At 35.9% G+C, this 16,683-nt stretch overlaps 1 protein-coding gene across 1 annotated transcript in view; it reads right to left on the bottom strand.

Moving 5' to 3' along the window:
• Positions 1-3,281: 3,281 nt before the first annotated feature.
• LOC106939904 (Fc receptor-like protein 5) overlaps positions 3,282-16,683 on the bottom strand; it is a gene marked incomplete at its 3' end in the record, with an annotated part of 22,983 nt that continues 9,581 nt past the window's right edge. Inside the window, exons 6-10 of the mRNA XM_015022480.1 lie at positions 6,651-6,773; positions 6,484-6,499; positions 6,319-6,398; positions 5,893-5,952; positions 3,282-3,334 (exon numbers count right to left, since the gene is read on the bottom strand). Coding sequence (XP_014877966.1) covers positions 3,282-3,334; positions 5,893-5,952; positions 6,319-6,398; positions 6,484-6,499; positions 6,651-6,773 — 332 coding nt within the window. The remainder of the gene's footprint in view (positions 3,335-5,892; positions 5,953-6,318; positions 6,399-6,483; positions 6,500-6,650; positions 6,774-16,683) is intronic.

Here is a 16,683-nt window from a genome sequence, read left to right as displayed (position 1 = left end):
AAGTGCCAATTGTTTCAGTGTTTGTTTCTCTACTGCACCATTAGGTTCCATTTCTGTACAAAACAAAGGTAAATGCATTGGAAAAACACCATATTTCTTCATTTAAGTTAACTCCAAAACAACTTACTTACCATCAGCACGTCCATGAAGCAGAGAACTGAGCACTGCAAGAAAGATCAAGCCTCGGTCAGACATTATACATTGTATTATTCTGATTAAGAATAACAAAATGCTATGTTATTCATTTTAGAAGAAGATTAAAATAAAACTGACTGCTTAAAATAATAAACAAAGGCTTAAATATCACATTATGTCCAAAAAAATCACATATAGTGTCTCTAACAAATGCGAGGCAAAAGTTTCTTGAATTACAATGCTGATTACAAAAAGAGGAAAATGACTTTAGTGTTTTGTTTTCAACAGTCAGATCTTAACAGAGATCCACGCTCACATGTTATCGTGAAGAAACATTTTCTTTAAACTCTGAGCAGAAAGTCAGTGACGTACTTACAGAAAAAGCCCAGCATGCAGAGCAGAGCGGGTTTCATCCTGGCATCCAGAACGGCTGCACAGCTCAGCTGAACGGCTTCTACTTGGTTTTAATTGTGTTCATATAAAAGGAGAAGTTAAGTCTAAAATATATATTACATCAATAAGTTTCGTGCTTCCACTTCTTACTGTTGTCTCTCTGTGTTTCCTTCCCTTTTATACTAACTTCACACGACAGCAGCCACTGACACTGCAGCACTTGATGGTGGTTTGCGTTTCCTGTCCGCTGCAGATATTTTAACCTTATGCACAATGTTTTTTGCTGCCTCGCACAGAAACATCCAAATAAACAAAAACACACTAAATTTGAATGCATGTTGCTATACAGAGCTGCTATACAATAGTTTGCAAAAGACAGTTTGCTCATTCTCAGTTTTAAGCATTCTCCTGTTTTGATGTGTGAACTTTACACAGAGAGAGAAAAATGCTAAAACAGTAACTTTGACCTTCTGCCACTGACTGACCTCTATCTGCTGAGCACCATCTTGTCTGGTTTTACCCACTTACCTGTTATAGGCTGCAGGTCACCACCATCAGATCAGCCTCATTTACATTTATTCAACGAACAAAGAGCAGCAGCAAATTGAATAGATTGCTTTACAGATAAGCATGCTTGCTTTTGGATGCTTTGAGGAAGTTGTGAGAGAAACCTCATCATACAGAAACACTCCTGGGTAAGACTTAAACTCAGGGTCATTTTTCTGCCTCGCACCAACTGTAAGAACTGTAGGGGACATGCATCTCACAGAGCATCGCCTTAGGTACCTATCAGCACATTTCTAAACATATTTTGTGTGTGTGTGTGTGTAAGGACGGAAGTGGACGTAAGTGTTAAAATGGCGGTCATATCAGATACACGTTTCCTGGAATAAGGTCTGTGAATAAAATATGGTTGATCTGGTGAGTGGCGTGTTCAAACGCCATTGGACCTTTAAGACATGAGGTGCAAAGGATTATGGGATGAGTCAGATATTTGACTAGGTGAGACTTGTGGTGTGTCTTAGTGCTGATTTTATCAACTATATTCACAAACGTTAAAGAGTTAGAGGCAAATGTAGATGACACAACGACCCACATTCAGTCAAAGAAAGATGATTCGTCATCTTTCCTTGATGATGAAAGAAGGATGTATCATCAAGGTTACATTGCATCCTTGATGATGCAATGTATGTTGCATTTTTTTCTCCTAAAAATATATATGTTGAAACAAAAAAACCCCTAAGAAATCCCACTATGAGACAAAAGTATCACATGATAAACCAGAAGCTGAATATTGAACCCTCCATAATGGACAGTTAGAATAAAGTAGTTTGTTTTAGGTTGTAAACTGCAGTTCATATTATTGGCCACAAGATGGCATCAAAGAGGACTGTGTGGAAAAAAAATTGATTAATAAAACATTTTAAAACCAGTAAGCTTTATTTGACCATCACTATTTATGTCATCCTTAGCCTTGGTTAGTTTTTGTCACCAGTCTGACAGATCTTCCACTTGTAACCATGGCAACCTTCTTTGTCCAGTGCGTGTCCACATTGGTCTCGTTTGTGTTTATATTCTAGAAAGAATCTGGTCATGTCTTAAGCGTTCAACTCTAGTTAAATGTAGCCCAAAGTTTTAGAAGAGTTGGTTCAAATTTCAGAATCAAAATTGTGTCATTTTGCTATTGAGGCCCAACGTGTGTCAAAGAGCATATGAACAAATTATTGCAAATTCATGTCCCACATACTCTCCAGTACTGCAGCGCCACATAGAGGATAATAGGCTGAACTGCTTTCAATAAGATAAATTGACATTTCTAATGTAGTGTCTTTATATGTTGTTTTTTCCTGCTGGCTGCTGAGACCCTGAACTTAAATACAGCATTGGAACAAGCTCACTTATTACATTTCCTTTTTCTACTTAAAGAGACAAAGTGACAAGAATGATCTTATGCACCAGTTTCAGATTAACAGCAGAGGCGAGATATTCACAAAAAAGCTAGACTCTTAATATGGTGGAAAGTATTTTTGTTGTCATTGTGAAACTTTTAAGGTTATATTTTATGTGAGTAGCACTGTGAGACGCATGAGTTGGGAGTTTTTTAGCTTTAGGTTTTCACAAAAGAAAAGAATGAATAAATTTAACTCCAATCACATTTGCTAGACCCTATACTGGAGGGTCCAGTCGCTGCCCCTTTAATTGTAAAGGGGCAGCACAATGTACTTTCAAGTCACATAGTACAATTTTATAGTACAATCAATTAACTATGTTACCTTCAGTTTTTACTTACTTGACTTAAAAGAAATTTGACTTTATAATTTATTGCCTTGAATTTGGGGCTTTATCTCTTTAAAAACTCCTGCTCTTTCTGAAACTTCGTCTTCAGGAAGTCATCACAACATCGCTCCTTTATTAACCTTTTAAAGTTCTTACCAGAATGGTTGCCACGGAAGATTAGATGATTTCTCAAACATGCATGAAAGAATCAAAATAACACTCCAGTTATGTTTTTGATGACTGTATAGCATTATACCATGATGTAAAGCTCGAAATAGTCAATATTACATAATACTGTCCTGTCAGGTGATGTCCTGTTTGAGAACAGGTGTGGCAGTTTTCAGGTCTGGGTGTGATAAACCACAGTTATGTTTCTTTTTTTTTTTTCTTCTCCCAAATCAGTTTGTTAAACAGTTAAATCCAAGAAACATGCAATATAACAGTAAATGAGGAAGGGAGCAAACACTTTTCCACACCACTGTGTTTCCTCTGTCGTGCTTCACCTGCCCCTCTCCACCATCGTTCAGTCCTGGAAACAACACGTAATACACAATCACCAGCTGAAAACTCAACCCTCTATCACCTCTCTTACCTCCGCTGGAGATCAGCTTCACCATTCAGAGGAGTAAGAACCACTGATCATCTTCCTCACCTGCAATCTAAATCAACAATTAACTCACCTTTCTTCATGAAGTGGACCTGGCTTGATGCTCCCATTTACTGCTGTTCATCTTCCTGAACAATTACTATGTTCAGTAAACAGTTTCATCTTCCCTTTCTGAGTGTTTGTATTTGTAATTGTCTAAAAAAACCAAACACTATAATGACATATTCAGCCTAAAGAAACTTTAGGGTGTCTTAAGTTTTATTTTTATGTCTGTTTTCTTTCATCAGTGGCTACATTTACAAATAATTGCAAGAACAGAAAGGCTACAGTTTAAAATTACTTGATATAACTCTAGCTGGTAGTTTCCAGACATTTTAACTGAAAACACATGCACCTTTGTGACTCAAAAAAATCTTTGCTGCCACCAAGCGGTGGGAAATAGAAATTACAACAGACTTACTGCCACATCACTACAACTGGGAAGTGACGCTCTAATCAGTAATAGTTCCTTTATCTGTAGTAGAAAGATATTGTTGGAAGTTAAATGAGCTTTTGATGTGGTTGGAGCAAAGTTGTAGTCACACATACTCCACATGTTCTAACAGATACTAGCAATTTAAATTAGTTTAAAATAAATGTTCCTTACAATGCTGATTATAAAAATGTCAGCCTTCCCCTTCTGTGTCCATAATTGTCTGTTTACCAAAAGCCCAACGCTACATGGACATATTTACCCTAAAATGACCTCAGGGTGTCTTAAGTTTACTTTTTATGAATATTTTTTTTTTGTCATCAGTGGCTACATTTATAAATAATGGAAGAAGAGAAAGGCAGCAGTTTAAAAATACTAAGAATCAGATTCGCAGTGTCTTAAAGCCGAAACACTCCCATTCATTATGACAAATAATGTGTCGGACTTGTTTTTATTACATTTCACAGATCTAATAGAAAATATAGGTAAAAGGCAGCTTTCTACTAAAGCAAAAGGAGGCATATCTGATATTTGGAATATATTTTTATTCACAGGATTGTAATAAAAGCATACAAAGATATGGGATTACACAAGATAACAGCTTTGCTGGAGAACAGGGCTGCCCCATGCCTCCATGGGTCTGTAAGCAAAATTTGTTTGCGCAAATGCACACCACATTTCGCCAACTACTGCTTAGAGTAGCTCATTGATAGGTCAATGCAGTAGCCATGTAGTCTGATGTAAAACCATTTTTCTTGACAAAGTTATATTGAGAAGCTTTAGTAATTGTTGACATTAAACACACTGTCTAGAAACCATAAAAACAAACAAACAAAAGAAAACAACTCAGAATTATATAAGGCCAGTAATGACAATAAACTCATTTAAAGTTAAAGCTCAGTTTCACACAAATACAAGGATGCTAGCATAAATGTTTGACTGTTGATCTGGACCATTCAAGGTCGCTTTAAGCTAATTTGCTATTAGTAGCTCCACAAATATTTTCGATAAACTTTACATTACCAAGACACATAAAAACATACCTTTATCTCGGCTTTTTTTCTTCTTCTATTCTTCCTCTTTCTTTTCTTTGTCCCTGAAAGCTAAGTCCTTTTTGCACCATTGTTTTGCTAACTTATCTTCTACCGGTGCTCTGTACATTGGATGGCAGCTCATATTACCGGTGAAGCGTGACCCACCGTGGCCAGTAGGGGGCCCCTAAGAGCAATTTATTATTATTATTATTATTATTATTATTATTATTATTATTATTTAGGGGGTCCCATAGCAACCCCGGGCCCTAACCAGACACTCAGTCTGCTTTGCCTTTGCCTTGGGCCAGCCCTGGTGGAGAACGAACCATCACATTCCTCTTTCCTGTCAATTGACAAATAATTTGAGTCACATATTAATCAGCATCAAAAATGATATAAAAGTCTCTGAGAGTTGAACATGTTCAAAGATAAAATCATATGCTTGATTCTAATTCAGTGATTTACTTTAAATCTGTAAAATTGTATATCGGAGCAATAAACTGATATTAAAATCATCATTAAATGAATCTGAAATCAATATTTTGAATTAAAAAAATATTAAGTTGAATGCACAATCACACCACCTATTACAGCCTTTTCCTTTGTTTTGGTTACTAATTTTAGCCAATACTTTATGTCTATTATGTAGATGTTAACCATCTGAACCACATGTTGAGCTGCAGTTACCTGGGTTAATGTTAACATAGTCCGATTCTTCTGCTGAATGAAAGATCCACTCTGCTGTGACTGTCAGATGAATCAGTGGGGAATCACAAAAAAGAGAAAAATAACATTAAAACATTTTAGAATCATCTTAGTTTTTGTATTTTATATGTTTGAGTAACTCTTTTAGAAATTCTATTTAAATTATCTGTATATTTAACATATTTGGATTTATCTTCATTTAAAATATGCCATTATTTCAACCATCAGTCAGTCATCAGTATCTTTAGCTGCTATAAAACATAGTTTACCGTTTCCAGAGGCGCTGCTGAGGTGGATTGTCTCATAGAGGGAATCCAACCCTCCATCATCTACAATAAAACAAAGTTAAATGAGCGAAAATCAATGAAATTATCATTTTTAAACAGAGATGCTCAAAGTTTATGTTTTTAGTTGTGTTTCATTACTTTGATCTTTCCTGACAATATGTTGATTTTAGTTACTAGTAGGAAATTTCATTATTATCTTAGAAATGTAGTTTTACGTTAGACTGCTGAAGAGTAATAATTATGGATGAATTTATTTTACATGCAAACAGCAGTAATGTAGCAATGTTTTTCACCCTATTTTTATTTGTTTTCTTTGCCATAAAAACTGATTCATTAGAAAAAAGAAAATTATCTATGAAGTAATTAAACATTCTAATTAATCATAAAGATGTTTAATGTGAGACGAACCAGGGAGCAGAGAGTTGTAAACAGAACCGTCATTCTGGGTCACTTCATGATCTGGATTGCTGCTCTCTGGTTGATTCAATCTGAAAATAATAGAGACATAAATGCATTAATGAAAGTAATTATTTGATGCATGATTAGAAAGAGAGAACAGATATTTTTACTGACCTGTTACTGCTTAAATCTGCAGGGGAAAACATTTAAAGAGACAAAGACATTTAATGATATTTTTCCTACTTTGAACTTATGTTAAAACATCAGAAAATTTTTGAAACATTTTAACAAATAAAGTGTTTGAATGAATGTGATTCAATGTGAGCAGAAAAAGTTCTCACCTTTGGACCGTCTGCAGCGCCACAATACCAGGAGAATAATGAGAATAACGAGAACGACTCCAACAACTGGTCCAACGATCAACATGACAGGAAATGAAGAGCTGACAGGACTGGATACAGTTACTGGAAACAAGGAACATTAAACACCAGTTAAGATTTTATGACATCATCCTTTTGATTAGTAAAAACTTCAACATAGATAAAATCTTCAGCACATCCACATAAAGATCTTCAGTGTTGGCCTTGTTCCTGAATTAAAGCTAAAGATTTTAACTGGATAAAATCCATCAAATATTTGAATCTTTTTCACCTCTAACAGACATCCAGCTCTGTAGTGAATCTTTTCCTGAATGTTTACACATGTAGAAACCTTCATCTGACTTTGACACTGCAGAGATATTCAGCTCTCCTCTGCTGCCAGAGTCAAGGAGTTTATCATTGTGATAGAAAAACACGTTGGGGAGAAGTTGTTTTTTTTTATCTCTGCAGCTCAGAGTCACAGGATCTCCTTCAGTCACAGGATGAACAGGACTCAGCAGGAGAGGATCAGAGTAATCATCTGTAAAACAATCAGAAGATATTCAGTTCACGGCTCTTTAAGCCGTGTCCATAAAGAGCAGTGGCATTGTGGAATCTAGTGGTGAAGAAAAACAAAAAATATATACTTATATGTTTTTAGAAACTGAATTGAAATTAATGAATTTAAATGAATTAAATGATTATAAAAGCATGGGTTTTTTTTTGTTGCTTTTTTAAAAAAATTTTTTAGAAAAAATGAATTTATATCCATATATTGTCCCATTTTGTAGACATCAAGACGTGTTTGATGAATGCGACAAATTCTCCTAAAAATTGTTTTCTACAATAGATTATTGGAAAAAATGCCTTGGAGTGCTTCAGCCAGAGTCTCAATTTGATTTGTGTGATTAGGGTAGAAAGCAAAGTAAAACAATACAATTAATGAGAGCGAAAGTTTCCTGTATTGACGTCTTTCGGCTGAAACCTGTTATAAAATGATTAAATAATCTGATGTCACTCTTTTTGCCTGAGACAAATATGTATTGATTTTAGCTTCACATGAGCAGCAGAGCAATTCATTGGAAACAATTTACTTCAAGAATGATTAAAAATTATATTTAAGAAAAAAAAAAAGCTTAACGGTTTTTAAATAGTGACAGAAAAACAGCCTGATAGCATTCAAAGAGCATTAGTGCATTGATAGTAGTTACAGTGGAAGAGGAGATAAAATGAAATTAGCCAAACAACAACAACAACAACAACAATAATAATAATAAATTACAGAATGAATTATCTTTGTGATTTAACCTCAGTCTATTCATCAGAAAATGTCTAAAATCTTCCATAAAGTTTATGCTATGATATTTACAAAATCACATATATTTTCATGATGAATAAAAAAAGATAAAACAAACATATCTTACCCTGTAATGTAATGTTGACAGCATTGCTAAACTCTCCAGATTTTGACTCACACCAGTAAACTCCATCCCTATAATAGAATGGTGAAATGGTGCATGTAGATCCAGTCTTTTTCCCCCAGTAGGAGCAGTCTGACAGGTGGCCTTTCTCTGTAAATCTCCTCATTGTCCACTCAGCAGAGTTTCCCTCACAGTTCAGAGACACAGAGTCATACCTGAAGTGTTGAACTCTGTCAGGATTCACAGAGAGAGACGCTGCTGGACGAGGATCTGGAAACAAGACAGGATTTCAGCTGAGAGCAGAAACATCTTTGGAATGTTTTCATTAAAAATGTTTCCTTGCTTTGTTTCTATAATAATAAAGATCAGAGAACACATTTCAGCAAGTTGGTCAAACTTTTATTTCTGCTTTTAAATTTTCCATATATTTCAGGAAGTAAACTATCAACATGGAAAAAATTCTTCCGTCTTTTTGAAAAACAAGATGTAGTTTAGCTGTGAATGTCTAACACCTCCCCCAGACCGATGTTTTAATTCAGCTGGATGTTGGATTGATTCTCCAACATCCCTGCTGACATCTTTAGCCTTTATCTAGTTGTGTTTGTCAAAAATCTACAGAAAATTGCTTTTAATCTTATATTTTTGTCACGTTGCACACAAACAGCATGAATCTAGCTGAGCTAATGTTTATTATCTGATAGTTTAAATTATCAGTTGGTAGTGATGATGAAAATATGTTTTCTTTCTAATGCTCTGTTATACACTAACAGATGTCCCAGTGTATGTTTTAAGAATAATATTGAAAGGAAAATTCAAAATAAAAGGAAAGTGGGATCAGGTTAAAAAAAACTCTGAAACTTGGTATTATTGAGATCAAAGACAGAAATAAACTGACCTGCAGACCAGACAAACTCTGGTTCACTGTAAAGAGTGTAAAACTCTGGTTCTCCTCTTTCTGCTCTGCACACAAATCCTGCTGTGAGAGTCGGTCCATGAACAGTGTAGGAGTTCTGCTCAGTCCCATTGGTGATGTCAGGCAACATCTTATAGGTGTAGAATGATTTGCCAGATGGTTTAGGAACAGTTTTATACCATAAGAACGTCCATCCTGCTGATGGAGACTCCAAACCCTCACAGCTCAGAGTCACTGAGGCTCCAGGATCCAGCCATAGTGGAGACACAGAGAGGACAGGCTGAGGTTTGGGTGCTGGAGAGAGATTTGAAACTGGGTCAAACATTTATCCTGATCATCTCTCATCTTTTCATTTTAATTATTTTTAAGGGTTATTATTCTGTCTGATTTATTTAAATCGTAGTACAAAAAATACTCTGACTCTGGTCATTGTGGGGGGTTTTTCAGAGTGGAAACTGGTAGGGGTTCTCTGGTATTTTTGTTCTGGACCTCTTTTCTACTGTTTTGTGGATGACCGAGGAACTCAACATTTTTACCTTTTAAGTTCACTTCTAGCAAGAGGTATTTTATTTTCCAGTTGAAAGTGGGTGTTTTGTTTATTATTTTGACTTTGGAGACCCTGAAGATTAAAGCTTCCCTGTCTTTATTATTTTCTTTTTACCTCTTGTGTTTGGTATTTTGCCTAAATTGTAAAATAAACTGTATTTCTCCTGACATTAACTCCTTAGTGGTTAATAGTTTTTGTGTTGTACCCAGAGCCAGAAATTATCCTTTGCTGTCTTGGGGTAGGGATGTTGCATAAGTGGGGGCTCGTCCGGGATTATTTTGAATATTGGACAGTTTTGTACAGAGGAGTTTTTGCAATCCTACATTACAACAGTTTGATGTCTGCAGAAAATTTGATTCATGTGAAATTGCTTCACATTATGGTATCCCTCTATCTAAGTCAAAGGCGAATTGAAATCTCTTGTCTTCAGTAGATTGGTTGAAAAAGGAGGACTCTCAGAACCTTGATAAAATCCACCTCAAAAACATTTGTTAAATGTGCAAGGGAACAAGGAATGATATTTGACAGATGTGCCAGACAACCAAAGCTACTGATTTTAATTCACTAATCGGTATTGTTGGAAGAGTTCAAAAACTGCCTTCCAGATTGTAGCTCATAATACCTGAATGAGCAAAAGCTGCTGTCCTGGCAGAAGAACATGCTCTTACTCACAAAAATGTTTTTGTAAGAAAATCTGAACCATCCATAATCTCAGGTTTGAGTTGCACCCAGTGCCAGAAATTATCCTTTATTACAGAAAACTTTCAGCTTTTCTGCCCCATCTCCTTGGAACGCCTTGCAAGCTGAACTAACACTGTTAGAAATTGGTTCCCTGAACGATTCTTACAAAACTAATAGAAAAAAGATTTTAAATTGCCACTGTTTTTAAATTAATATTGTCACAACTACTGCCCTTCATTGTCAAATTGTTGACATTTATATATGTCTAGTGTCCATTTTTGTTATTTTGTTATTAAACTGACAATATCACCAGTGACAGAAAATATCTACTAGGGCATAAACATGATAAATTACCAATATACTGGGGAACATATACACTTACAGGTGACTGTAGCAAACTGAATCCACTTTTGGATAAAAAAGATTTTTTAAAAACTCTGTTTTTCTTAGACTGTGTGCTGGAGTTAAAGCTGATGTTCGGTTTGTTGTTTCAAATTTCAGGTAAAATATTTTCAAAGTGGCAAACAAGAGGGTTTTGATATTATTAGAAGATTTTTTTTTTCCAAGTGGGACAAAATGTAATATAAATGATCTCTTCCATGCCAGTAACTTAAATACAGTAACTTACATACAGTTAGCAACTGTATGTAAGTTACTTACATACAGTTAGGTTCATAACATTACTCCACGGTGTCAAGGAAAACCCTTCTCTGTTTCCTCTACAGCTGTATTCTCCACTGTCAGCCTCAGTAGCTGAGTTGATCCTGTATTCGCTGGATGTTGGAAAGTTTCTATTAGTTGTTCTCCATTCATACGTCCACTGAGTTCTTCTTCCCTCCTTGATCTCACATCTCAGAGTGACTTTCTCTCCACTGTAGATCTGAGACCAGTTGGGTTGCAGAATCAAACTGGGTTTATTGGGATCTGTAGAACAAAATGTATAATTAGGCAATTACCAGAACAGTCAAGAGCATTTAACTTAACACTTTAAGTGACAAAAATCACTTTCTTAAGCTGCAGAAAATGTTTATGTAATTTCTACTTATTTTATTGTCATTGCATAAAGACACAATAGTGAAAATTGCAATGAAATCTCATCGCTTGGCACAAACATGTGTGCCTATAAGCAGATAAATATACAAATAATATTTAGCTAAATACATATAATTTAGCATTTCAGACAGTCTTAGTGGGGAATTGTTGGTGTTGAGCAATCTAATGGTCAATGGGGGGCAACTATTTCTGAGTTTGGCTATTTGACAGTGGATGATACGGAATCTCCTGCCAGACACCAAATGGATGAACAGACCTTGAAGAGGTTGGATGGATTCAGAGAGGATCTGCTTTGCTCTGGCAAAGCAGTGTTTGTGTGTAATGTTCTGGATTGATGGGAGTGGAGACCCAATGATCCTCTCCTCTGTCCTCACCACCAGATGGTGATACTGCTGGTCAACAGGCTCTCAGTGTTTCCTCTGTAGATGGTAGGAAGGTTGGGAGGGGGAGAGAAGCCCTTCTCATTCATCGCAGAAAGTGCAGGTACTGCTGCACCTTTTTCAGCAGGGAAGTGATAAGAGTCTCCAGCCAAGGTTGTCTGTACTGTACACCCCCAGGATCTTAGTGCTATTGACGATCTTCATTGTGGCGTGTGGTTGGGTCGAGACCTCCTGAAATCAATGATGGTCTCCTTTGCCTTGTCGATGTTCAGGACCAGGTTGTTTACTCTCCACCAATCTACAAAATGTTGTGCTTCTGCTCTGTAATCCACTTCATTATTGTCCTGAATTAGCCCCATAATTGTTGTGTTGTCTGCATATTTCAGGATGTGGTTGGTGTTAAACCTGGGATGACTGTCGTTGGTCATCAGGGTAAACAGCATTGAGGCTCAGGACACAGCCCTGTGGGGAGCCAGGGTTCAAAGAAATGAAACTGGAGGTGTTATTACCCACATGGACAGACTGAGATCTGTTGGTGAGGAAGTCCATACCAGATCTTGGGGAATGATCATATAAACAGCTGAGCTGAAGTCCAAAAACAGCATCTGTACGTATGTGTTTCTTTGGAAGAGCAGTGGAAATGGTTTGGTTTGTATGCAAATTGGAATGGGTCAAATCATGGAGACAGTATGGAAATGATGAGATTTTTTTTTTCGTCAAGAGTTTAAGATATCTTTAAAATAAAATTTAAAAAATTAGGAAACAGATGTGTTCAAAGTTTTTAAACTAAAATATAATTTACATCAGGAGGGTTGTTAAGATTTTAAGTTATATTGGATTATTGTGGCCGTTTCAACAGAATCAGTTTTAAATAAGTCTAAGCTTGAATCTGCACATGCCTTTGTCTTTTGGAGAAGCTGAACTGGCAAAAGTGATTCGGATTCACACAATTAAGAAAGATTTGACACAATCACAGATTAAACCATATTCATGTCTGTGGATTCAACAATTTAAGAGTCTGTTGGTGATTGCAAACGTTTCTTCAAACTGAGGACCAAATTCAGGTTTTAAGTATTATCCATTTTATGCTGATGACCTGATAACTAAACTCACCAATACTCTGAATGGTGACCTCACTGCTGGTTTCTGAGTAAAAAACTGGGTCTCCTCTTCCTCCTCTTCCTCCTCTGCAGCTGTACTTTCCTCCCTCTGAGACTCTGATGGTTCCATCTGGTTCTGTGTTTCTGGAGGATCCATCTGCAGGATATTGTTGTCCATTTCTGAACCAGTCAAACTTCCAGCCAGTAGATCCGTCCACATGGCAGGTCAGTGTAACACTGCCCCCTGCTGGTATGACTGTTTCCATTGCTGTCAGTGTGGCTGTGGGTTTATCAGCTGTTGAGTTTAAAAATTATAATAATAAGTAATTCATCAGAATATTAATTATTTCATGAAACATTTTTTATAAGAAAAAATGTAAAATAAAAAAAAATATTAAAATTTCATAATATTTATAAATTCAAACTAAGGAGAAACATGAATTCTGCATTACAATGATGGACCAGATTTTCCATCATGTTTCCTATGAATGAGAAGCTCTTGAAAATAATATCATTGCAGGGGAAATTCCAAACCTGCCCTACAATTCAGACTCAGGTTGAAACAGATTCACCAAACATGGATGTTTCTGGACTGTGGTAGAAAGATCAAGTTCCAAGAAAGAACCCACATGCACAGCAAGACATGCAAACTCCATTCAGAAAGGCACCATTTCTAACCACAGCCACAGCAAACACACAGAGCAATCAAACTGATAAATGAACTCAGACAGAAAAAAAAAAAAAAAAAAAAAAAAAATCATCACCTGCAGGAGTCTTGTTGGCAGGTGGATCAAGGACACTCTCAGTCTGTGTTGTCGGATTGATATAATCTTCTAACATGACTAGATATAAAAAGAAAACCATGACCGTTTAAACTTTTGTACATACACACGCCGGTGTGCCCAACATATCTCATTGCAGATTTTGTTAGTCTATTCTTTCATTTTGGACGAGCTTTTCAACTGTTTATTTTTCTACATTTTTCTGCTTTTAGCAAAGTAAGTTTTTAGTGAGCTTTACGAAGGAAGAGGAGGAAAATGAAGGCCTTGTTCTTTACCCCTCTGCCACCGCAGCACTGCTCTCTTCCACTTCACAGAATTAATGATGAAATGAAATAAGAATGAAATAAATAATATATAGAAAAAAAAATAATAATAAACACTGGCTCCAGAAAAGAAAATTTAAAAAAATCCAAGTAAAACATTTCTACTTAGATGTATGCAATGTTGAATCAAGGTACTTTCCAACACACAAAAAAAATAAAAAATATTTGTGTTTGAAAATTCCAAGTAACTTACTAAAAGTGAATGTGGATAGCAATTTGATGAAAACTGATTAAAATCAACTTAAATGAACTAAAAATAATTTAGTATTTAAAATTAAATACAATTTTATTTGCAATTAAATACAATTTTGCATTTATAGTGTAGAAGCTGACTGTACTTTGTTTTATCTGAAATTATAAATTGACACTCCAGAACAGTGTTGGGTAGGGTTAGTCGGCAAACCGACACAAGGAGGAACAAGTTGATCCGTGGAACCGTAGTTTCCACAATTAGTTTTGTTTTTTGTTCACCTTCCTTGCATCTACTGCATATCATAACAGGTCAATGTAATATATTCCAGAAATACAAGAGAATATTGTTGGAGAAAGAAATACTACAATAATATGGACCATTTGCTCTACAAACAAGAATTGTGTTATGGTGCCAATTACTTAAGTGCTTATTTATACGGCACAATTAGGTTCCATTCCTGTATAAAATAAAGGTAAAAATGACGTTGGAAAAAACACAAACAGTTTATCTTTTTCCTATGGATAATGTAAGCTGAATTGAAAACGCAAAAGAAAAAGAAAAACAATAACTCCAAAGCAACTTACTTACCCTCAGCACGTCCATGAAGCAGAGAACTGAGCACTGCAAAGATCAAGGCTTGGTCAGACATTATCCAGCTGGTTAAGAATAATAATCATAATGCTGTTTTATTCATTTTAGAATATTAAAATAAAACTGTTTCAAAATAATAGACATAAATTATTTTATTTATGTAGATTTAATTTTTATAAAAAGTCATATACATTTTTTTATTGTTAACCACACAAGAGATGCTTGACTTACAATGCTGATTACAAAATAGAGGGGAAAAAAAAGACTTGAGTGTTTTGTTTTCAATGCTGTCACATGTTATCCTGAAGACACAATTTCTTTAAACTCTGAGCAGAAAGTCAGTGATGTACTTACAGAAAAAGCCCAGCATGCAGAGCAGAGCGGGTTTCATCCTGGCATCCAGAACGGCTGCACAGCTCAACTGAACGGCTTCTACTTGGTTTTAATTGTAATATAAAATGAGAAGTTTTGTCAAATACATATATGACATCAAAATGTTTCATACATCCCCTCCATTCTATCCCCTCCCTGTGTTTCCTTCCCTTTTACACCAACTTCACACCACAGCAGCCACTCAGACTGCAGCACTTGATGATGGTTTGCATTTCCTGTCCATTGCAGAGATATTTTAACCAGGGTTATGCACAGCATTTAGTATAGACTTGCTAAAAACAACAGCAAACAAACAAAGGAATCCGACATTTGAATGCATTTTGCTATAGGCAGTTGTTTTGCAATAACTTGCTGAAGGTTTTTTGTTTCGAAACATTGTCCTGTTTAAATGTTTGAGTTTCCGACTGAGACAGAGATGCTACGTATCTTCTTACCATCTGCCACTCATCTGTTGAGCATCAGCTTGTCTGATGTTTCCCACTTACATGCTATAGGCTGCAGATCATCACCACCACCAGAACAGAACATTATTTTAAATCATATTTGAACAACGAACAAAAAGCACCAGCAGGCTGAAGTGGTCGATTTGCATCAAAGGACAACATGGAGGCACCCAGAACAAACCACCATGTGCACAGGCTGTTCTGTTCTAAGAGCAATTTTCAGGAGACATGATAATTTGGCATGCTTTTGGATTTTGGGAGGAAGTTGTGAGAAAACCTTCACGGTGAGATTTAAACTCAGGGTCGCTTTGCTGCCTTGCAACGATGCAAACAGCTATTGGGAAAATAGATATCACAGTATCACAGAGCAGCACCATGGAACCTTATCAGTGGAAGTTTGTGTCAAAATGTTGGTCATATCATGTAATCAGTTTTAAGTATTTACTGGTACATGGTCTGTGAGTAAAGATCTGATCTGGTGCATGGCATTTAAAACCATGTGTTTGGTTCTGTAGGAGCTTCAATACATGAGATGCAAAGGATTATGGGATGAGTTGGGTATTTTGCCCAACTCATCTACTTTAGGTGTAGTCCTTGGTCATGAAAGAAAGGACAGTGCTAATTTGTGTTGCAAATGTTCTAGGTTAACCAAAGTAGCATGCAACACTATGGTTATTGAATCATGTAAAGGTAAATAAACATTTAATGAATAAAAATATATTGACTTTATGTTCATTCCATGTATTTTAGTGCTAATGTTTAGTGACGGTCAGTGTGGATCTTAAGGCCTGATTAGTCTGGACAGAGTCAGATGGTCACTGCTTCTGTTGTTTAAGACCAGATTTAAAAATTAACAATGAGATGAGACTTCTGCTGTGTTTTAGTGCTCATTTTATTAATTATATTCACAAACTTCGAGGAGAAGCAAAGGGAGGCAACACAATTGCTGCCGCCTAGCGGTGGGAAATAGAAAATGCAACACATAATATAAGATAAAATAGGATAAGATAATATAAGATATTCCTTTATTAATCCCGCAGTGGAGAAATTTACATTGTTACAGCAGTACAGAGGACAGAGCAGAACCAATATCAAAATCTATATATTCAAAAAATACAAGTGACTTTTTCTTTTCCCCATCAGTATTTTTTCCCCATCATATTTATAAATAATGGAAGAAGAGAAAGAATCAGAT

Source organism: Poecilia latipinna, unplaced genomic scaffold (genome assembly GCF_001443285.1).
Source record: "Poecilia latipinna isolate Pla-1442-1.1 unplaced genomic scaffold, P_latipinna-1.0 Scaffold3022, whole genome shotgun sequence".
NCBI classification, from domain to species: Eukaryota; Metazoa; Chordata; class Actinopteri; order Cyprinodontiformes; family Poeciliidae; genus Poecilia; species Poecilia latipinna.
Note: the sequence above shows the minus strand (reverse complement) of the source record. Positions and strands in the feature narration are given on the sequence as shown.